Raw genomic sequence first — 23,446 nt, forward strand, 5'->3', positions numbered from 1 at the left:
CCACAGAGCATGCGTGATAAAGCGATTGGAGGCGACGCTTCAGCAACCTCTCACAGCACGCATGCGCGGTGAAATGTTGACGGTGTTTCGTCAGATTAGGCGACTCCTCAGAATTTGTAGAAGTGACGTTCCGTTGCCGCCATCTTGCTACACCAAACACTCGCCCACGGTAACGCTACACTGAGAAGGCGGAAAGCGGACATCTTGTTACACCCACCGGAGTCTTGCATTTCACACTTGTGAGGTGAGGAAGGAGGGCTGCGCGTGCGCAGAGCGTGTTAGGCCGTAGTTGCGCACTTGTAATGAGGAGGAGGGTTGTTGCTGTTGGATTCCTGTGAGCATCGCTGGAGCCTTCGGTGGGCCGCCTGAGGACTCTGGACGCGCAGAGCTCTGTATGGAGAGTGGAGAATGGCTCCTTTCCCTGATGAGGTGGATGTGTTCACCGGGCCGCACTGGAGGATGAAGCAGCTGGTCGGGCGGTACTGTGACAAGGTGAGAGAGCGGTGCTGGGTACGGGGGGAGGAGGTGTGTGGTGGGGGGTGCAGGCCATTGTACAGGAAGCGCACATACGCCCCTCTCAGGTCATCACATCATCTGTGAAGGTGTACATAAGGTGACCACATACGGTACAATCGCCTGTACATCTACCACATGGGTAATCTAGTCCTGGGCTCACTCACCCCCGTGTGAGGGTGTTTTGTATGGGCTTCTCTACATGGGGGGACCCCAACCCTTTTTCTAAAACTCAGGAACACAGAACTCTGAGTTGCCCCCCCCCCCCCATCTGCATTATATGTTCTGTATTTGGGAACGTGTGTTGATTATGAGAACCTAGCCGTCTGCGGGATGGCGTGATATAACCATCCAACTTCCCACAGGTACCCGCTGCCAAAAATGCTCCGCTCTTTAGCAGATGTATGGCTGTGCCATTATTAAAAAAAAAAAAAAAAAAATATATATATATATATATATATATATATATATATATATATATATATATATATATATATATATATATATATATATAATTTGAAACTTAATCGCCGGCAGAAAACAATGATCACTGCTGCCAGCTAAAGCCACCAGCATTGATCAGGCAGACAAAACCCCCAACAGGCTGCTTGTGCTGAAGTCGATCGATGGATCAACTTAAAGGGGAAACTCTGCTCCACCCTCCTCTTCTTCCACATCTGGCACTTTTGGAGGGGGGTACCTGGTTTTGACAGGTACCTGCGCCAACCACCGTGTAAGAATGATTAACCGCTTGCCGACCAGCCGCCGTCATTATACATTATGGCACCATCGCCCAAACTGTCGTAGCTGTACGTTGGCTCCTCTAAGTGGGATAGCAGGCAGGCGCCAGTTTTATTGAAGCAAAGTCACATCAATAAAGACAGTGCAATGTTTCAGAGCCACGCAGGACCCCTATGTCAGGACGATGCAATCACATGCCTGACAAAGGGGTCCTACGCGGCTCTGAAATGTTGCACTGTTTTATTATGATGTGATCTTGCTTCAATAAAAATCGCTTGGACTAAATTTTGATGATCTGTGGTGTGCTGGCAAATCTCTTCTTCATTGTGGCTTTGTCATCGAGTCTTCAGCTGGTAGTTGCTACAGCACCCAACACTCCAAAGCGATGGGAGTGTGGAGTAAGAATGAGCTCAGGCGTGTTCGCAAGCTGCACATGTAGAGCTTGCCAAGAAGTCCGCACTGTTCTGCGCTAATCACAGGCAGTGAAACATTTCCCGATCTCTGCAGCCGTACATCGGGACAGTGTCTCACTGCCTATGATTAGCGCTGTGCAGTGCCGACTTCCTGCATGTGCGGCTTGCGAACATGCCAGAGCTCATCCTTAGCGCAGAGTATCACTTATGGGTAGGGGTGCAACGGTTCGTCACTGATCCGAACGGGTCACCCCGCTCGGATCGGCACATGCCGCGATCCGTGGTCTCGGCCTTAGGAAAGGCCACGGCTTTGGCCTAGCTCCGAAGCGGCGGCCATATTTCTACACCCATGTCGTTTACAATGTGATCGCTCAACAGAGCGATCACTTGTAAACAAACCGGCGTCATGCCAATACCCTGCCAATGCTCTGCCATACCCAGCCATACTCAGCCAATATTACAGTGGGGGAGATTGTGGATATTACAGTGGGGACTTTATGGTGGTGGAATTTTCAAAGGTTTTTGCAAATTCAATTATTTGCTGATCCGATCCCTGACTTTGATCCGAGGAACGATCCGATCCATGAGTTTTTTTTGATCCATTGCACCCCTACTTCTGGGTAAGATTACCGCGGCGTGGTATGTCTGGCCCCACTAGCCTACCCCCAACACATCTGAAAGTGCAGCACAACTCGCTCATGCGTAGTAGGAAACCAGCTGTGAAGGCTTAACTGCCGGTTTCCCTTAACAAAAGATGCCGGCTCCTGCACCCGAAGCCGATTGAAGAATTGGCTTGGATGTTGACATCGCTGGTTTCCTAATAGTCAGTCGTTACAGCATTTGGGGGACACTGGAGCTCCTCCCTTTTTAAGGCTGCTTTTACACTGGGGCAGGAGTTGACGGTAAAACACTGATAGCTTTAGCAGTGTTTTACAGTTGATTTAGGGGGCACTTTTAACCCCCGCCAGTGGCTGAATAAAGGGTTAAATGCATCCGTGTAGTGCCGCTGCTGCAGCGGTGCCCATTCATTTCAATGGACAGAGGCTGTGGAGGAGTGGTGTATACATCACTCCTCCACCGCCCGAAAGATGCTGATTGCAGGACTTTTTCTAATGTCCTGCAAGGGCGCCCCCCTGTGTGAAAGCACTGGGGCTGCAGGGGAGGTGTTTTTCAGGTGCTTTACATGCTCTATTTTTAGCCCAAAAGCTCCTGAAGAACGCCTCAGTGAGAAAGGGGTCCAAGTATAAACAGCCTGCCCATAGATGGACTGAAATTTTGGCTTATCCATGCTGAACTGACCACATTTTGATCTGGCAAGCTTAAAGTAGAAATGAAAGGCAAAACATTTGTGTACAGATATGGAAAAAAAAAGGGGTTTTATATATAATATATCTTTTCTTTTTATAAGTGATCACGTTGGCTCTGTTCTCAGCTACATGAGATTTGGGGGAGGAGAAGCAGCAACAGTACACTGAGCTTCCCTGTAAATGGCTGTGTGAGGGGGAAGTGATGTGTCAGGACAAGTCTGATGATTGGAGGAGAGTACACTGAGTTCCTATCACAGCTGGAGAACTGACCACAATGTGCTCTCCTGCTTAGTGTGGTCCGTTTTTAATAGGAAAGCAGAATGACTGGTAGGAACACCAGGGATGCAATACAAAGAGAACAGGATACTTTCTCATACAAGTACATTGTATAGCAGGCACATATCGAGGATATGAAGTGTTGGGCTAACAAACACTTAAGGGACTGACCGATGTAACTGTAAACTGTAATGTAAAGATAAACTTTAACAAGCCATTCTGTTTGTATACAAAGACTTAAAATCAGGTTGTAGTGTGTATGACCTCCCTCAAGCTGATGGCACACATTTTATGTTCTGCTTTGTACAATCTCCTTTAGGTCTGCCATTAGCTAGGTGTCATTAATCTGGTCTTACACCGTACAATCTCCATACAGTCTTTTTAGATGTACTAAAATTATGTAATTTGAGGTAAAACCTAAACAATCCATTCAGTCTGAGTTTGATCAGGCAGGCCCTTGCGCTACATAGTTGATTGCACATCTAAAGGAGATTGTTCGATTGCATTGTATAATGTATGGCTAGCTTTATATACAGGATAATGGTGGTACGATCGGTGCGATTCCCTTCCTGTCATTGGTGACCTTTGCACCTCAGCAGATAGATCCTGAATAGTAGAGATGCACTGTTAGGCGATTTTGGTGCTGAAACGGAGAGGTTTAAGAGAAAAGAATTTTATATATATATATATATATATATATATATATATATATATATATATATATATATATATATATATAATCATTTTTGACTTTTTAATTAATATTATGAATGTCGGCCATTATAGGCACCTTTTTAGCTCCAGAAAAATGCATACTTTTACATTCTGTGAATAGCCTCACACTGGTCCATTGTGGTGTTAAAAAGCCTGGTTGCTGCATTTTTGATCAGTTAACCACTTTCAGACCGGACCAATTTGCTGGCCAAAGACCAGACCACTTTTTGCGATTCGGCACTGCGTCGCTTTAACTAAAAATTGCGCGGTCGTGCGACGTGGCTCCCAAACAAAATTGACATCCTTTTTTCCCACAAATAGAGCTTTCTTTTGGTGGTATTTGATCACCCCTGCGGTTTTTATTTTTTGCGCTATAAACAAAAATATAGCGACAATTTTGAAAAAAACGCATTATTTTTTACTTTTTGTTATAATAAATATCCCCCAAAAATATATAAAAAAACTTTTTTTTCCCTCAGTTTAGGCCGATACGTATTCTTCTACATATTTTTGGTAAAAAAAATCGCAATAAGCGATTTATTGATTGGTTTGTGCAAAAGTTATAGTGTTTACAAAATAGGGGATAGTTTTATAGCATTTTTATTAATAATTTTTTATTATTATTTTTTTTTTTTTACTAGTAATGGCGGCGATCAGCGATTTTTATTGTGACTGCGACATTGTGGGGGACCCATCGGACATTTTTGACACATTTTTGGGACCATTGTCATTTATACAGTAATCACTGCTATATAAATGCAGTGATTCCTGTGTAAATGACACCGGCAGTGAAGGGGTTAACCAGTGGGTGGCAGTGTAGGGGTTAAGTGTTCCTAGGGGTGTGTTACTAACTGTGAGGGGGTTGGGCTTTCATATAGTGAACACTGATCTCTGCTCCAATCACATGGAGCAGAGATCAGCGTCACTAGTTGCTAGGCAGAATGGAGAAATGCTGTTTACAACGGCATTTCTTCATTTAGCCGCTCCGTGAGACGATCGCGGGTATGCCCGCGGCGATCGAGTCCGCGGGTCCTGCGACCGGACTCACGGGGGTCCCGACCAGCGCGGGAGCGCGCCGCCGGCTGCGCGCTCCCGATGGCAGGGCGGCAAATTTAAAGGGACGTACATGTACGCCCATTTGCCTGCCCGTGCCATTCTGTCGACGTACATCGTCGTGCGCTGGTCGGCAAGTAGTTAAAAACAGCACCTCCCTGTTGAAGTGTATTTTCGGTGCAATTAACCCGCACCCCTCCGCCGGTTACAGGAGCTGTTGGTAGCAGCGGAGGTGATCGTGTCCTCTCACTGGCTTGGCATGGAGACAAGTGAGGGGAAGGTGGCCCCCACCCATCTCCATACCATTGCAAGGCGAAAGCAACGTCAAAACATCGCTTCCTCCCATAGCTCTTAAAGATATATATAAAAAATTTTTTAGTGTAAATATAAGATCTGAGGTCTTTTTGACCCCAGATCTCATATTTAAGAGGTCCGTCATGCTTTTTTTTTTTCTATTACAAGGGATGTTTACATCCTTTGTAATAGGAATAAAAGTGACACAATTTTTTTTTTTTTTTTTTTTAAGAACAGTGTAGAAAAAAAAAGGTAAAATATATATATATATATATATATATATATATATATATATATAAAAGCACCCTGTCCTGCTGAGCTCGCGTGAGCAGTGCCGCGTTTTCAAACGACAGGTGAGGTGGCGCCACGATCGCTAGACCTCCTCTGTAACTCAAAACATGCAACCTATAGAATTTTTTTTTTTTTTAATCATTGCCTATGGAGATTTTTAAGGGTAAAAGTGTCGCCATTCCGCGAGCGGGCGCAATTTTGGAGTGTGACATGCTGGGTATCAATTTACTCAGTGTAACATTATCTTTCACAATAAAAATAAATAAAAATGGGCTAACTTTACTATCAAAGTAAAAATCTTTTTCAAAAAAAGTGCGCTTGTAAGACTGGGTATAAAAAGGGCATCTTAGAGAGTCGGTCTGTCTCAGAAGTAATGATGGGTGGAAAGCTGCATCAGAAAATTGTCAATTTTAGAATAATATTACTCAACATAAAATTTCAAAACTTTAAATATATCAACTACAGCACATTGGCAAGTGGATGGCGGAATACGGATCCGCACATGTGAAAGGGGCCTAAAGTAGTTATGTTGCTGTTCCTGCAAAATGTGAGGTAAACTTTGCCTTTAATGCAGTTGGATTGTGTCCTCTATGGTCATTTTAACTTGCATATTAAGTCATAGAAATACATGTTTAGGGTTATTCAGTAGACATCTCAGGCAGCACCAATCAGTCAGAAATCCACTCGTGCTGATTCATCCTCCACCATCTCACAAGAATGACTGTAGACATCGTGATCACTGACATGCTGTGCTGAAATGGACAAGATCAGGTGACCACCTTCAGTAATACCGTGCAGTCACAATGACTAGTTGCAGTGTATGGGGTCAGCTGGCAGAAGATCAAGCCTCGTATGAGAATGCACAATCGTTGACACATCACATGTAGTGAAGCAGAAAGAGTCCTGGAAGTCGCGCCTTTAGGCCCCATTCACACCTGAGCGTTTTGTAGCTTGAAGCATCAAGCTACAAAATGCTGGATGGGAAAAAAAATCAATTATTCTCTATGGAGATGGTTCACATCTTCACTTCAAAACGCCTGAAGCCAGAAGCTACAAAATGGCTGAAGCTCAAACAAGTTCTGGAACCTTTTTTTTTTTTGGCAGATTTGTGCGTTTTTCTTCTGTGTGCATTGACCTTTTGCCCTGCACAAAATTGCGGCAAAATGCCTCAGAATTGCGCAATGTTCTGCTTGAAAACTCAGGTGTGAATGGGGCCTTAGAGCTTGATTACACTCGCTCCCAAACATGGCTTCAGACATGCTTTGTTAAAGCTCTCTGAATGGCAGTCAAATCTCCTGTCCTTAACCACTACAATACAGGGCACTTTCACCCCCTTCCTTCCCAGCCCAATTTTCAGCTTTCAGCGCTCTAGCGCTTTCAGTGACAATTGCGCGGTCGTGCTACACTGTACCCAAATGAAATTGTTATCATTTTGTTCGCACAAATAGAGCTTTATTTTGGTGTTATTTATTCACGACTCCGTTTTTTTTTGCGATATAAGCGCAAAAAAAGCGGAAATTTGGAAAAAAAAACAATATTTTCTTTTTTCTATTTGAAAAGAAATCCAATAAAATCAAATTTTGTCATAAATTTAAGCCAAAATGTATTCTGCTACATGTTTTTGGTAAAAAAAATTCCGTTAAGTGTATAATAATTGGTTTGTGTGATCACGGACATATGTACGCAAATGATCATGTACATATGTGTGCAGGTGATCACGTACATATGTGTGCAGATAATCATTGGGACATGTGATTTTAGTGGGACATATGTGGGGGACATGTTTTTATTATTAGGGACATGTGTTTTTATTTGGGGACATGTATGTTTTGGGGACATGTGTGTTTTGGGGACATATGTGGGGACTGTGTACTGTGTGGTGTGTTGTGTGTTTACACTACACTGATGATCAGTGAGTAAAAATCTGTAAAAAGCAGCCCATACTCACTGATCATCAGCCGGCTGCAGCGTTCTGCTCTCCTCTCCTCAGCGGTGACTTCCGTGTGAGGAGAGCCGATTGCCTAGCAACCGGCTGTTTGTTTACATCACATGACGGCCGTGATTGGACACGGCCGTCATGTGATCAGGAGGGCCAATCACAGAGCCCTCCTGCCGATCTGAGATGTGGCGTGTCCAGGTGACACGAGCACATCGGGATCGCGCCGCTGCGCGGGCACGCGCGCGCGCGATCCCGCTACTCCTGAAGGACGTTCCTGAACGTCCTATCAGGAGTAGACGGCTCCCACCCGGCCGTATATATGCATTGGCCGGGTGGGAAGTGGTTAAATAAAATGGTTATCTTGCAGTCCTGTTTACACATTGTGTTTGTTATAAAAATACTTCAAAGTGCTTCAAAGCCTCCATAGAAGCCTGTGGCAAAGCTCCCTTGAAGCACCTGCAGCTTTTGAGAGGGTTTAACCGGTGTTACTGTGGCAGGTTGGCTCCGCTGCGCAAAATCAAGTTATATTAAGTGATCGCGCGGGGCTTGGATAGCAGACGCGTGCGTGCCCGCCACAAGCTCTGTGAGTTCAACCGCGGGCCACACGGACTCTTTGTCTGCGGGGATACCCGCAATCCTCTCAGAGAGGAAGAAACGCTAATGTTTATAAATGCTTGTTTACATTAGCATTTCCCCGTTCTGCCTAGTGACACTGTCATTGATCACAGCTCCCTGTGATCAGTGATGTGTCACACTTAGCCCGTAGTTACCTGCATGGGATGAACAGGTGTTCCATGTATCTGCATGCAGGCTGTCCCATTTATGTCAGTTGGAATGCAGTGGATACACAGACACAGCCGCTGTACTCCTTTTGATATCCTTGTGGGTGCAGGTCCCCAAGTGCATACTGTCTGTTGGAGGGACCCAGACGGATGTCTTATTGGGGGCAATGGCTGAGTCTGTTGACGATTAATAAAGATTAAAAATTTGCAATCTCGTTGTATCATTTATTAGGTCAGAGGGATGAACTTCTGTCTGTAAATGAGGTCAGTTTAACCACGTAAAGTGATTGTAAAGGTTCGTTTTTTTTTTTTTTTAAATAACAAACATTATACATACCTCCTCTGTGCAAGGGTTTTGCACAGAGTGGCCCCGATCCTCCCTTTCTGCTGTACCCCGGTGGCACTCCTGGCTCCTCCACAGCATCGAGGGCCCCCACAGGAAGCCGCATTCCGTGGGGGCACTCGTGCGGGCTCACTCCCGAGTCCTGCTGCTTACATTGACACAGACATCAAGAGTCCGCCCCGGCTCCCATGTCACTTGATTTGATTGACAGCAGCGGGAGTTATCAGTCTATCCAATGTGGACCCGAGAGTGGCTGGAGCTGCTGGGCTCATTTTTGTTGTAAAAGAGGGGGACTCTGGGGGGCAGCTGCACCACAAAAGTTTTTTCACAGAATGCATCAAGGTTAAACACCATGAGACTTTACAACTCCTTTTAGGCTGGGTTCACACCATTGCGAATTGGATGCGGAATCTCCACATCCAATTAGCAATAGCAGGATATTTTTACCGGCTCCCTATGGAGCCGGTTCACATATCTCTGCAGCGGGTCTGCTGCGTCTTTTTTGGTCCATTTCAGGTCTGAATTCAGCCCAAAATTCAGGCTGAAATCGGACCTGGAATGGTGAACACGCACGCACTGGACCCCCGCTGTGAGCCGCATGCGGTTCATATGTGAACCGAGCCTTAGAGACAGACTTTTTGCTTACAAGTTAAAATCAAGTAAGTGTGTATGTGTGTGTGTATATATATATATATATATATATATATATATACACACATACACTCAAAACTGATTGGCGGGGGTAGAAAATTGCATCATCTATGGCCTGTCTTAACTTTAGATACTTCTGGTTGCATGTTAAGGATCGTGGGTCATCTGAGGTCCTACACTTGTAAACAGCCTGATCTTGCACACAATCTCCTATCTTCTGAAAACACACCTTTATCTTAAAGAGACCGTTGGCACAGGATCATTTCTATACAGTAAAATGCAGCTAAAAGGCAATATATATATCTTTTAGAGCCCATATCTCACATCTTGCCTTTTAAGCATCTGATCAAACTAAGATTGGTTTGATCAGATGCTTGTATAAACCGGTAACTGTAAACAAACCAAAGCCAGAAGTGACAAACTCCTAGTCACTTGCAGTTTGATTTCACAGTGGGAAAGACATCATCAGTACTTCTGTGTGCCAGGAACTGGTGCTGCCAGTTGCATCCTTACTGGGCTCCCTGATTGCTCAGCAGAGCCTGGTAAAGGTGGGTGCAGTGGACCCCCTTCCTCAATCTGAAAAAAAAAAATCCAGCTGTTATGTTGCTGGTCATCAATTGGTTATTTAAATGCCTGTGGTATCCTGACTCAACATGCTTCTCATAAACCAAGCAGTGTGTTAAACATACTGTATAGCATGAGCTAAAACTGATGAATATGCATAATGCTCGTGTGTTAGTATGTCCATAAACACTTGCTGCACGTAGGATGTCCATAGATGTCCTTAGGTTTCAGTGATTATACTGAGATTATGTCTGCATGAGGTCATACAGTTGCCCAATAATTGCGCACACATAGCTATTCTCCTAAGAAAGCCAAAACCTCACTTTTAATTTCTTAAATACTCAGGTTTTAGGTTCACTAACATTTTGGATCGACCGAGAGCACTGTAGTGGTTCAATAATGAAAATAACTTGCCTAATGTACTCACAGTGTACACAAATGCTCGAAAAATGCACAAACCTGACACTCGGGTGCAAATGCAGCCTATAAGATTCTACGTTTCATTCTTCTCCACACAGATGAACTGCAGTGAGTCAGAGCAAACAGTCCTGTACAGTTTGTTCTTTACACACTTTCATTAATTGGGTGTACATTAATTGCTAATGATTACATCTCTGCCTTACACTGGGGTGAACATTAAATCTGAACTCCAGGAATTCAGACACTTTGTACAATGTGTGCTAGATTACCAGGGGTTCGGTCCAACAAGGAAAATGTAACCTCATGGACTTTTATTTGCATTTTGTTGATCGTTTTATTGAACACAGCATAGCTATCGTTCTACTTCTGGCCTTCCTACCTTCTGGTCTCAGCGCCTGCAGTAAAAAAACACCAAATATGTTTATGATTTGAACAAACTCTGATACAGATTTAGCCACCCAGGACGTTTTGAGGAGGCCTGTAATGCTGCACAGTGCTCTGGACGGTGGTCTCTGGCAGGTCTGTGGGATGGCCTGTAATGCTGCACAGTGCTGGATGGTGGTCTGAGGGATGGCCTGTAATCCAGAGTGCCCTGGATGCTAGTGGGCAGAGGAGGCCTGTAATAAAAGGTTGAACTGTCCTGTACTGTTTATGCACAACATTAGAAGCTTATGCCACACTTTTTTAACCACTTGAAGACAAAGCCCTTTCTGACACTTTTTGTTTACATTACAATTCCTCCCTCAATATAATTTTTATTATTAAAGATAAGACCATTACAGTAAATCACAACATAACCGTAGAGTTGATACAAAAGGCATATGTACATGCTCAATATTCTTGGTACAGCGTCTCAGCATAATTCAACATTAGACGTATTCCAAATATAGTTAAGTATAATTCTAACTGAACCTATTAACAGAATACAGCAAACTACATGATAATGTGATGTAGCAGGATGGCCGGTTTGGACGAAAGTTCAGGGTGCAGGTCGTAGAGGTGGTTCTAAAATCGTTCAAGTAGATCCAAAGTGTCCCCTCTTGACCTCTGCACCCCTAATAGGACCACACTGTGCGGGGGGAGTGGGGAAGTGAGTTTCTCACATCATAACGGTAGTATTGGTCTACATTTTGGAGTGAGACGTGCCTCTACATCGAGAGAGCCTATGAGCATAAACCGTAGTCCATATCATTTTGGGTATAGTTCAGTATATAGGGGAGTACTAATACATTTTTATGTGAAGTAGCTGTCTAGAAAGGGCTTGTAGATGACCCTATTTGCCAAGGTAGTCCAACCTTTTGGGAATCTAACATCCTGTCTCCTATAGGACATGTTTTGGTGGATCTGCCTTTATGTGAGGGCAATCGGTGAAATAACGTTCATTGTTTAGAGGAAGGGGCAGAGAGACATGGTGGATATGGTAGAATTTTAAACTTATAGGTATTTAGATTTGTGGAGCAACATTGCTCACCTACAGAGGCAAGCGCCCTACAGATTAAAATGATGGGTGTTGATTTTTATTTCCACGCAGTATTTGCGCACCTAAAATTATCTTTGAATTTTAATGCAATAAAACTGATTTATTGCCCAAATGTTTGCTAAAATATAAAAGATGATCTTATGCCAAGTACGTAAATACCAAACATGACTTGCTTTAAAATTTCGCACAACCGTGCAGAGGTGACAAACTACATAAATTTTTAAAGGCCTTTACAGGTTACCACTGCTGCCCTCGATCTGAAGTTTGCAGTGATGCCTCGCATGCATGGTGCAATTGCTGTTTACATATGACACAAGACCACCGATTGCGTTCGATTTGCATGCCTTTTGTTATTACAGACAATGTATCCCCTATGATAGCAATAGGTAGTGACAGGTACTCTTGTAAAAAAAAAAAAAAAAAAATAGAAAAAAAATGGGGTTTATTAGACCCTAGATCTCTCCTCTGTCCTCAAAGCATCTGTCCACACCAAGATTGGTGTGATCAGATGCTTTCCCAATGCAGCTTTTTATATCCGGCGAAACCAAAGTCATGAAATGCTCATAGCTTCTGGTTTCTTAGGCCATAGAGATGATTGAAGCCGTTCTGGTCTCCGATGGACTCTATGGTCAGCTGGTAGAACCACCGGCTGCATTATCGGGTTCCTCGGTGGGACAGGAGAGCCCAAGAAAACCATGGCGGGGGTTTGTTCCCTCCCGCTGATTGTAAAAGCAGTCTAGCGGCAAATTAGCTGCTACGATTGCTTTTACATGAAAGCCAAGCGGCGGCTGAGAAGAACGATACCGAGATAGCTAAACCTGCAGGCATCATTCTGGTATAACCACTCAAAGTCCAGCAATATACCAGTATGTTGCTGGTCCTTGTTGGGCTTATTATTATTATTATACAAGATTTATATAGCGCCAACAGTTTACACAGCGCTTTACAACTTGAGGGTAGACAGTACGATGCACATTAATACAGTAGGGATCAGAGGGCTCCTTAGAGCTTACAATCTATATTGTAATGTTCTTCCCCCCCCCCCTTTTTTTTTCTTTTTTAACTGTGGTGGTGAAATTGCCTCCTACAGTGCTGCAGTTGAATGGCGTAACTACAAAGAAAATGATGGTTAACAATAAAACACAGTAAATAGTAAAGTATAAAAGATTTCCATTAGGGATGCACCGAAATTTTGGCCGCCGAAAATACCCTTTTCGGCAATTTGCCGAAAGAGAAAAACGGCGATAATGGTGCCGAAAATGGGGCGTGGTCTGGGTGGGGGCCCCTGGTGCTGCCCATCATGGGGGTGTCCTATAGTGCAGGAGAGCCACCTCTGCTGCCTGTTTGATCAGAGCGCTGGGAACATCACAGCTTTCATTTCAATAGCTGTGTGTTCCCGACCGCGTGCTATCACATACAGCCCCTCCCCCTTGTCCGGGCACTTTGATAGACAGATCACCCATCCCATCCTGCGGGTGATCACAGCCAGGAACACACAGCTATTAAAATGAAAAGCTGTGATGTTCCCGGCGCTGTGATCAAACAGGCGGCGGAGGTGGCTCTTCTCTCTTCTCTCTTCCCTTCACACTGGCTGCAATGGGGGGCACTCTGGCTGCATGTGACGGGCACTGGTGAGGCTGCATTGATCTCTTGTATCATGTGTGCAGTTTCTGACCATTTCCTGTACCACGTCCCCAGTCTCTGACCATCTTCTGTAAAAAAAAAAAAAAAAAAAAAAATTTTTTTTAAATATGTTTCGGTATTGGTGCTGTTTCGGTTTTCGGCCTAGTGTATTTTTCACTTTTGGTTTCGGCACCAAAAAACCCATTCGTTGCACCCCTAATTTACATACCTGCAAAGTAAACGTGATAAAACATAGTAACATTAATCACTTTCAGACCGCACCATTTTGCTGGTAAATGACCAGAGGTTTTTTTACAATTTGGCACTGCGCTGCTTTAACTGGTAATTGCGCGGTCATGCAATGTTGTACCCAAACAAAATTTGCGTCCTTTTCTTCCCACAAATAGAGCTTTCTTTTGATGGTATTTGATTGCCTCTGCGATTTTTATTTTTTGCGATATAAACGTAAAAAGACCGCAAATTTTGGAAAAAAAATGATATTTTCTACTTTTTGTTATTAGAAAAATCCAATAAACTCAATTTTAGTCATACATTTAGGCCAAAATGTATTCAGCCACATGTCTTTGGTAAAAAAAAAGTAAATAACTGTATATTTATTGGTTTGCGCAAAAGTTGTCACATCTACAAACTAAGGTACGTTTTCTGGAATTTACACAGCTTTTAGTTTACGACTGCCTATCTCATTTCTTGAGGTGCTAAAATGGCAGGGCAGTACAAAACCCCCCCCCAAATGACCCCATTTTGGAAAGTAGACCCCCTAAGGAAATTGATAAGTGGCATGTTGAGCCCATTGAATATTTTATTTTTTTGCCTCAAGCGATTGAATAATGACAAAAAAAAAAATTATTTTTTTTTTTTTACACAAAGTTGTCACTAAATGATATATTGCTCACACATGCTATGGGTATATGTGAAATGACACCCCAAAATAAATTCTGCTGCTTCTCCTGAGTATGGGGATACCACATATGTGGGACTTTTTGGGAGCCTAGCCGCGTACGGGGCCCCGAAAACCAAGCACCGCCTTCAGGCTTTCTAAGGGCGTTACAGTTTTGAAGGCCATAAAATGCCAAGATGGCACAAACCCCCCCCCAAATGACCCCATTTTGGAAAGTAGACACCCCTAAATTTAGGGGTACACTAGTGAGACTAGGTAATAAATGGCAGGTGCCCTGAAACTATAAAAAAATAACTAACCAACCAGCGTCACCTGTAACAGTTATATGGTGATCACTGGTGAAAGGGTTAACTAGGGGGCAATCAGGGGGCTTTATGCAGTAGTATATGGGGGTCCCTGGCGCTATAAAAAGCTGCGGCGAACCTAAATGCCTACCTACCTGCCTAACTAGCGTCACCTGTGACACTAATACAGCGATCAGAAAAACGATCGCTTATTAGGCTGGGTTCACACTGGAGCGATGCGGAAACGCCACGAATCCGTGGCGGGTTCCCGCATCGCATGCCTCCCGGCGGCAGTTCACACTGCCCTATGCGAACTGCTGGGAGTGTCAGTGAAATGTTAATGACACCCCCAGATCAGTTCGCATATCGCAGTGCGATCTGCAAACTCGGATCGCATGGTGTGAACACCCATGCGATCCGATTCTGCTGCGGACCAAAAAAGGGTCCCGTGCGAATTTGCGGCGGGTGCGGCGCGAATTCAGCCATACTATCTGTATGGCTGAACTCGAATCGCACAGAGATCGGATGTGATTTGCACTGCAGTGCGGTGCGAATCACATTCGATCTCATAAACCGCTGCAATGTGAAACCAGCCTTAGTGACACTGGCGACGGGGGGTGATCACGGGGTTAAACCTTTATTGAGGGGGTTAGGGGGGTACATTAGAACTAAAGGGGGCTAACCCTAACTGCCCTAACAGTTATTACAGTCACAAATGACACCAATGCAAAAAAATAAATAAATTAAAAAAAATGACATTGGTGTCACTGTGACTTGGGGGGCAGGGGTAATTGGGGGGGTGATCGGGGGGGGTGTGAGTGTGCCTGGCATGTTCTACTGTGTAGTGTCGTGTTGGTGCAACTCACCGATCCTCTCTCCTCGGTGTCGGAACGAAAAATACCGACACGGAGGAGAGATTACATCACTTCCTCTCCTGTGTTTACATTACAGGAGAGGAAGTGATGTCACGGAGCATTTTCATTCGTCGGGAGCGATCGCGAGGGGGTGGCCATGAATGAATGGCCGCCCCCTCATCCCGGATCGCTCCCGAACAAATACCGACCGCCGCAGGCACAGGGGGGGGGGCCCGATCGGGCCCCCCACCCGCGGGAAGGCAGGGACGTACAGGTACGCCCATATGCCTGCCCGTGCCATTCTGTCGACGTACATTGTCGTGCGGCGGTCGGCAAGTGGTTAAAGCATTGCAGTTATAAAATACAGTGAAACAGAGCCGAACAATAGAGCGAACAATAAAACAACTATGTTTGGCTTTTTTATTTTATAACTTTTTTTTTATAAATATTTTTATTTTTTCCAGGTTCGGGTCTCTAAAAATGCGATGGCATCTTTGGAGACCCTGTGAAAGTGTGTCCTATGACTGTGCAGTGCTGTACCCTACTCTAATACTCAACTAGTGTGTGGTAGCGTTGGAAACATTCACCGATGCAGAGACCAGGTTGGTTACGACAGGAGGGACAATAAAAGCAGGTGTCACGCCTGTAGCCGTGTTTTCTATAGACATATCTTTTTTGGGGTGTTGTTTGGCCTAAGGAACTACAGAGGACTTCAAGGAAGTGCCTCTCGTGGAGACGGTTCACTGCATTTGCATTGGGAAGTTGGGCCACAGCACCATCTGGAAACGGAAGGGCTGTGATGAACTCTTCGGAATTTAAGGAAGGATTCAGTTCGTCCTGATGCTTGTATAGCACACAAGTGTTCAACAGAGCCAATTGAAATAGGTATACAGGTATACAGACTCACCACCCCCCCCCCCCCCCCCCCCTCTTCTTTTTTTTTTTTTTTTTTTTTGGTACCAGTGTCTGGCCTTATGGCCAATTGGGTGCGGTGCCAACAACTGGTCGTTGAGGTCCACCCCTCCCATATTAAGGTTGTATTCGTGGACCCAGGGGTTTCTCCACATCACCAGTCGCCGTTGGAATTTGGACTGCCATATCTGCGTGAAGGGAGGACAGAACAAAAACATTCCAATTATCCCTCCACTTCACAGCAAGCAAATTATTACACTTCAAGCAGGCTATCTCCCCAAGACTAAGATGGGACGCTACAAGTCGGTGGGGTAAGCCCCGGCGATTAGATCACACAGTGCCACATGCGCCAATTCCATGACCAAACAAGTGACTAAAAAGTGGCATGCTCGTGTAGTAATTGTACAAGTGATACCCCTTTCCGAATAAGGGTGACAACAAGTCCCACACTATCTTACCAGCGCTCCCTATGTAGTTGGGGCGGTTCTCCGGCCTTGTGTGACTATCCTTTTCCCTCGTAAACCATAAAACTATATGTATAGCCTGTTGCCCTGTCACAGAACTTATACATCTTGACCCCATATCTGTCACGCTTGCTGGGAAGATACTGTTTGCTAGACAAGTGATAGAAAATGTAACCGGGGACTCAACGCAGACCACTTGATCGGGAGTAAACAAAAGCTGCAAACTGTTGCTTGAAGTGGTTTACGAGGGGCTGAATTTTGTAGAGCTGATCAAATTCAGGGTCACCTCGAGGACGACAGAGTTCATTGACATTGAAATGCTTGAACCATAGAATCTGCTTGTATCATGTCCTGGATATGGATGCAAAGAACACGGGCATATGGTGAATTGGGCCAGTGGACCAATATGACCGCACTCACTCGCTATTTTCAACTATGCCCATGAGGAGGGATAGGACCAGAAAGGTCTCAAATTCAGAAACAATAACAGGCTTCTAATCTCTGGCAAGGGTCAACTGGGGATTAGCGGCAATGAATTGACCAGCATACAAATTGCTTTGGTTCAGAATAGATCTATAGAGATCTTCTGTGAAAAATAGTGAATAAAAATCAAGTGACGTAAAATCAACTGTTTCCACCTGAATTCCTGGTTGGCCGGTGAATGGGTGAGGGACGGGCGATGCAGAACTGGTGGGCTCCCAATTGGAAATTGGCAAATACAGCAGGAAGGGCACTATGAGCTCAACGGCCGGTGTTTGTCTTCTTAGTGGCTGTGAGACACTACTTGTGCTAGCCACCGCACCAGCTTGAACTGTGCTTACCGGACTCTCCAAGTCACCAAGTGTTACTGCAGTGCTGGATGTACGACCCGGATGTTCTAGGCTGCTGGTGCTTGCCAGCTCACCAGAAAGATGAGCGCCACTAGTACTGGCTCTGCTCCATATGAAAGCCCTGCAGTTCTTGCACCTCAACAACAGAAGAATGGATTCGGGTACAGCTGACCTTGGCTCTGACGACAGAGTAGTGGTCCGTGCTATCTGTCAGGGTGCCACTGCTGTCTACAGGTTTGTATTCTGAATCTGACAGATGGGCGAATTCCTCTTCGCTCTCATCTGTCATGCTCAGAAATGTGTAGGCCTCTTCACTAGTGTACCTTCGATTGGACATTGTGGCCTCCTAAATCTACTGGTACTACTAGTGAAACCCACAGGAAAAAAGAGCACCTGACTGTCAGCAACTGCTAACAAAAACTGTTAGCAGGGATCAGGCCTGACGCTGCGAATGCTGCAGTTATGTGTTTAGTGTTTTGTAAGTGATAGCGATCGATTGATGCTGCACTTGGGTGAGCTGGGCTGGCTGGAGGGGCTAAACGCAGGTGCTAGCAGGTTTCTGGGATGATCCCGCTAACGCTGTGTTTTTTTTTTTTGGGAAACCCTAAACTACTGGGGTGATGGTATTAATCGGATCAGATAAAAGATATTGATCTGTTCAGACACTATACTAGTAAGGGAGTTGTATGGTGTGTGGGTGTTGGCACTAATCTGACTCTCGCTGAAGCTGACCCTAAAACCTATACTGGGGGAGCGATCAGGGGGTTAAACCTCTGTTCAGCAATATATGGTGGATACCCTGATGCTATAAAAGCCTGACAGTGAGAGTAACCAGTTAACTGGCTAACTAGCATTACCCGTGACACTAAACAGTGTACAGATCTCTTTTGTGAACGCTGTCACTGGGGATAGGGTGAAGGGGTTAACTGGGGAGCGATCAATGGGCTAAAACTTTATTAGGGGGTACCTGGGCCTACTACTAACTGCCATAATGCTGATTAGTGTCACAAATTTAAACGTATCCTTTCACAAAGCACACTCCTGCAAGTATAGCTATTAGTAGTGACATTTGAACTGAATTTGTTCTGTAACGCTAGAGACTTTTCTCACGTTATCTAAGCCGCTTCTTGCTTTAATGTTTGCATAAACTATGAAACGGCTTCAACATTATAAAATCTCAGTTCAATGTGACTGGCTGGCTAGTATTTACTACTTATACCATGGACCTAGATAAATGAGAACTTTTACAGATCGCTGCAAGTGATACGAAGTCCAAGGAAACGTATTCACGGAAAATGTCAGTGTACAAAATTGAGACATCGGAAGGAAGTGATAACTGAGTAATGTTTCAAATGCCAAAACCCATATGTCTTGAACTACCACAGGAAAACAAATTGGAATCAACTCGGTAATGTTGATTTTTCAGTAAAGTTATATACTGCATAATGAAAGCATGTGTCGTGGACACAGCCTGGTGCGTTCTGTAAAGCGCCCTAAGTTGAACAGCATAAGATAATACACAATAGTAAAAGCCAGAAAGTTCTCAGGAACAGGGTGTATGCAACACATCTGAGGAGGCAGACCTCTGATAGCTGCGGCCACCAAGCAAATGCATTGCAATGAAGGGTTGTCAGCGGCCACAGCTATTCATGGCTGTTCGCATGACCAGCGATTGCCTGTGGTGATTGAAGCTGGATGCAGTGTTTTCAGGCTTCACTTGGCTGCTTGCTTGTCCTAGGAAATTGAATAACTTTAAGTAGAAGTCTGGTCTAAACCTGCTTCCACTCCCATTCTAAGTCCTATACCAGTGATGGCGAACCTTGGCACCCCAGATGTTTTGGAACTACATTACCCATGATGCTCAACTACACTGCAGAGTGCATGAGCATCATGGAAAATGTAGTTCCAAAACATCTGGAGTGCCAAGGTTCACCATCACTGTCCTATACTAACAAGCCTGTAGAAGAACGATGTCTATACTTATCTCAGGGGAGAGGAGAGATTGGTGACAACGGCTGCAGTGCCTGGGTGCTGACCTCACCAGTAGGCCTACTAGAGGCATCTATTGTCAGCTGTCGCACTTCCCCTGAACCCAGCACTGGGAGCTGATCACATGACCGTCATAGAGCGCCCTTAAGCCTCGTACATGCGATCGGATTTTCCGGTGGGAAATGTGTGATGACATCCCGTTGGCGGAAAATCCGACCGTTTGTATGTTCCTTCGGACAATTGTCGGATCTTCCGCGGAAAAATGTTGAATGACAGGCTTTAAAATTTTCCGAGCATGTGCACACAAGTTGTCTGGGGAAAAAAAAAAAAAAGTACAAACATGCATGCTCGGAAGCAAGGACCAGCCAGAATCGGTCGGTCTTGTAAACTAGTGTTTGTAATGGAGAATTGACATTCGTGTTTCAGCAAATTATGAAATCTTGAAATGCAGCGCACAATTCTCTTCTTCTTTTAATAGGTTAATAATGAAGCTGCTTTGCTGGTGATGCTGATGGAGTTCTGCCAACCATCTTAAATGACTTTTTATTTTCTAGTGATTTCAAGAATATTATAATTTTTTTTCTCTTTTGGGCAAGTTACCACAACACCATTATCCCCGTAGTTTTTTTAAGATCAAAGATACAACTATGTTGGTGTCCCTTGTTAATTTTACATTGGTAGTAGGCAGTTACATTTAAAAAAATACAAACTGACATTTTGAAGTAAAACACATAGCCAAGTATTATTCTCCACCATTTTTTTTTTTTTTTTTTATTGCGCATTTAAAAAAAAAAAAAAAAGGCAAATAAAATTAGACATGTTATCTGCCAATAGAACTTAACCCCAAAGTGCATTCTATGTATCCAAAAATCTAGAAAATATACCAAATCAAATCATTATTCAATTCAGTTCCTGGCCAATGACCTTCAGACAAAAGTCTGAGGCTTTGTCTGTAGAAAATCCGCTCGTGTGCACGAGGCTTTAGAATAGGTAAGTATACGCCTTTCGTCTACAAGCTTGTTAGTATAGGACTTAAAATGGGGGAGGGAGCAGGTTTATAATTAGACTGGACTTCTACTTTATGGCCTTGGAATGCCCATAACATGAAGATCTAGTGCTACAACCCCTATATCTCATGTAGAATGTAGCAAACGCCAATGGTGCCAAGCTGTAACCCAACATCCACAAATCCAAAAGGTTAGCACCCGGTTGTGCAATTCACTTAAAATCTTCTTACTTCCATACCCATAGGGATTCAAAATAATGACATACCCCAAATATTGACACATTTCCACCCTTACGGCCTTCACTCATGGCAACTTATTGCTTTGGAACCTACATTTCTAAAATCCACCAATGGCAGCTTCCATATTTTTATTCACAGGTTCTCTTTTAAACAGAATTGGTTTACTGTTTACAATTTTAATCTGACCAGGCATAATGGCTTGGCACACCCAAATGAAACGTCTTTCTGTTTTGTAATGTGCACGCTGTTGCATGTGTGAATTCCAGTTAGGGCCTTGTTGTTTTATGTGTGCTCTGTATTTTCGCAATAGCTGTCATCAGCATTTTTATGCACAGCACTGATTTCCACGTATATGTAACACACACTAGTTTGAGCTTGGTTGATGTGTTGCTGTAAAGCTCATTCCTTTCCTGTGCGCTTCTCCTCCACCATCATGACGTTCATTAAACTTTGCACGGCTTGTGTGCTAGGTTCTGAGTGTGTGTGGTCTATCTTTTTCTCTTTTCCCGTGCTTCTATTTTTGTAATATTAAAAAAAATATATAAAAGCGGAGTTCAGACTAAAAAAATTAAATAGTAGCTAAAAATACTGCAGCTTCTGACTTTTAACAATCAGACACTTGCCTGTCCCAGGGTCCAGCGATGCAGGGGGGGACGAAGCCCCGCTTGTCTCCCCCTACTCCCTGCGGCGCCAGCATTGTCACTGTGGTTGAACAGGGTAAGATAATACACAATAGTAATAGCCAGAAAGCTCTCAGGAACACGGTGAACTTCCGAGGCCGTGGTGTCACAGGAGGAAGTGGGAGCTGGAACCCTCAATCGGGAGAGAGGGGGCGGGGCCGGGTTGGTAGCTGTGTCTGAATGGATACACGGAGCTCTGACTTTGCTCGAGTGCCCGAGATCTGCTGGCTGTGGGGGTGCTTAATAGGGGAGAGGTGCCCAGGAGCAGCAAAGGGGACCTGAGAAGAGGATTGAGGCTGCTCTGTACAAAACAAGCTGCACAGAGAAGGTAAGTATAACGTGTGTGTGTTTTTTATTTTATTTTTATTTTTTTTACCTTTACAATCACTTTAACCAGTTCCCGTTTGGCAGGTTAGCGCTCCTGCGTGAATCGCCGCACATGTAGGGTGGGCCACGCACTAGCTTTTTTGCGGGCCCGCCGTGGGAATTTGCCCGATCTTGGGAAAGAGAGGCAGAAGGGGCATCTGCCAGTGTAAACATCAAATTTGTTTGTGTACAATGTTGCACATCCATGCAATTGTCGGTTAAAGTGATATATTGCAAAAAATGGCCTGGTCATTATAGTTTTAACCTCCACGGTTTAGGAGATATTTACTAAAATGATGAACAGTGATGACTATGGCGCATGTGCCCTTTAGGAAGGGCACATCGTGCCGTTTCTAATAGGGGTCATGCCGTGACTGGTGGCTCTTCCAGGAGTGAAGTCACGTGACTCCGGCCAGTCACAGAGCTGGAGTTTGCGGCCCTGGAAGGAAGAGGGGTGAAGATGGACACTCCCTGCTCGTGGGGACAGCGGTGACAACGTGGGCTTCGGTGCCCGGTAAGTGACACATAATGGGCTACTATGCGATGCATAGTAGCCCATTATGCTTTACCTTTGCATGGAAATAGAGGAAGTAAAACCCACCAGGGTTTACTTCCTCTTTAAGGGGGTAAATCCTTTCTGAGTGGCCAATTAAAAAAACTTCCTGACTTTTTTTAGTTAAATAAAAAAATCTGTGCTTAAAAGCCAAAATCTTTCCTGTATATGTATGGGGGGACAACTACTTTTGCCCATTATGGTAGCCTTGATCAATTGTTTCACCAAGATTGGCAACGTTTACCTATTTTCCACATGATTAAATTAGGTGTGTGTGTGTATATGTATATGTATGTGTATATATATGTGTGTGTGTGTATATATATATCTATATATCTATATATATCTATATATATATCTATATATCTATATCTCTAATCTCTATCCCACACATGGTCTGTTGGCTACATCACATGTGTTCAGAGGCCTGTACAGCGTGCAAGAGCCGTTTGTGTCTGGAGCAGCGTGCGGGTAGCTTATGTTGGTCAATGAAGATGCAGCGACTGTACAAAGTCGCCTACACTTCCAAGGATGACCGGCATGGAGGGACAGGAGCATGACACCGGATGCATACTAATAGCATTTGGGGCATGCCGTATGGGCCTCTGTGTCAGTGAGGCTTTGTGTTCTACCCGTCCTCTGTCAGCACTAGACTGACTGAAAGTAGTGCAGACTCTAGATGTGGTACCCGTCTCTATCTTGACCAGTACTAAAACAATAGTACAAATTGTGTTTAGTATATTGTGGGGCAGTGTGTGTATGATGTTGAGTGTGTCTTGCTCCCCTGATAATTAAATGGCAGCTCTTGGGAGATGGTGGGAATATAAATTAAATCACTTTGCCTCTTATTCTAGAATCTCCTTCACCCTTAAGCTGGCTATAAATGACGGTATTTTTCGTTCTGCCAGCAGCTGAATGAAAACTGAGCTGATTTCCCCATCCGCA

At 44.3% G+C, this 23,446-nt stretch overlaps 1 protein-coding gene across 1 annotated transcript in view; it reads left to right on the forward strand.

The window, feature by feature from the left end:
* The first annotated feature begins 260 nt into the window (after positions 1 to 260).
* The window catches only part of FBXL5 (F-box and leucine rich repeat protein 5), an 82,700-nt gene continuing 59,514 nt past the window's right edge, over positions 261 to 23,446 (forward strand). The window contains exon 1 of the mRNA XM_077477756.1: positions 261 to 492. Coding sequence (XP_077333882.1) covers positions 409 to 492 — 84 coding nt within the window. The 5' untranslated portion in view covers positions 261 to 408. The remainder of the gene's footprint in view (positions 493 to 23,446) is intronic.

The sequence above is a fragment of the Lithobates pipiens genome, unplaced genomic scaffold (genome assembly GCF_037356315.1).
Source record: "Lithobates pipiens isolate NorthernLeopardFrog02 unplaced genomic scaffold, aLitPip1_a1.2 Scaffold_13, whole genome shotgun sequence".
Classification (NCBI taxonomy): Eukaryota; Metazoa; Chordata; class Amphibia; order Anura; family Ranidae; genus Lithobates; species Lithobates pipiens.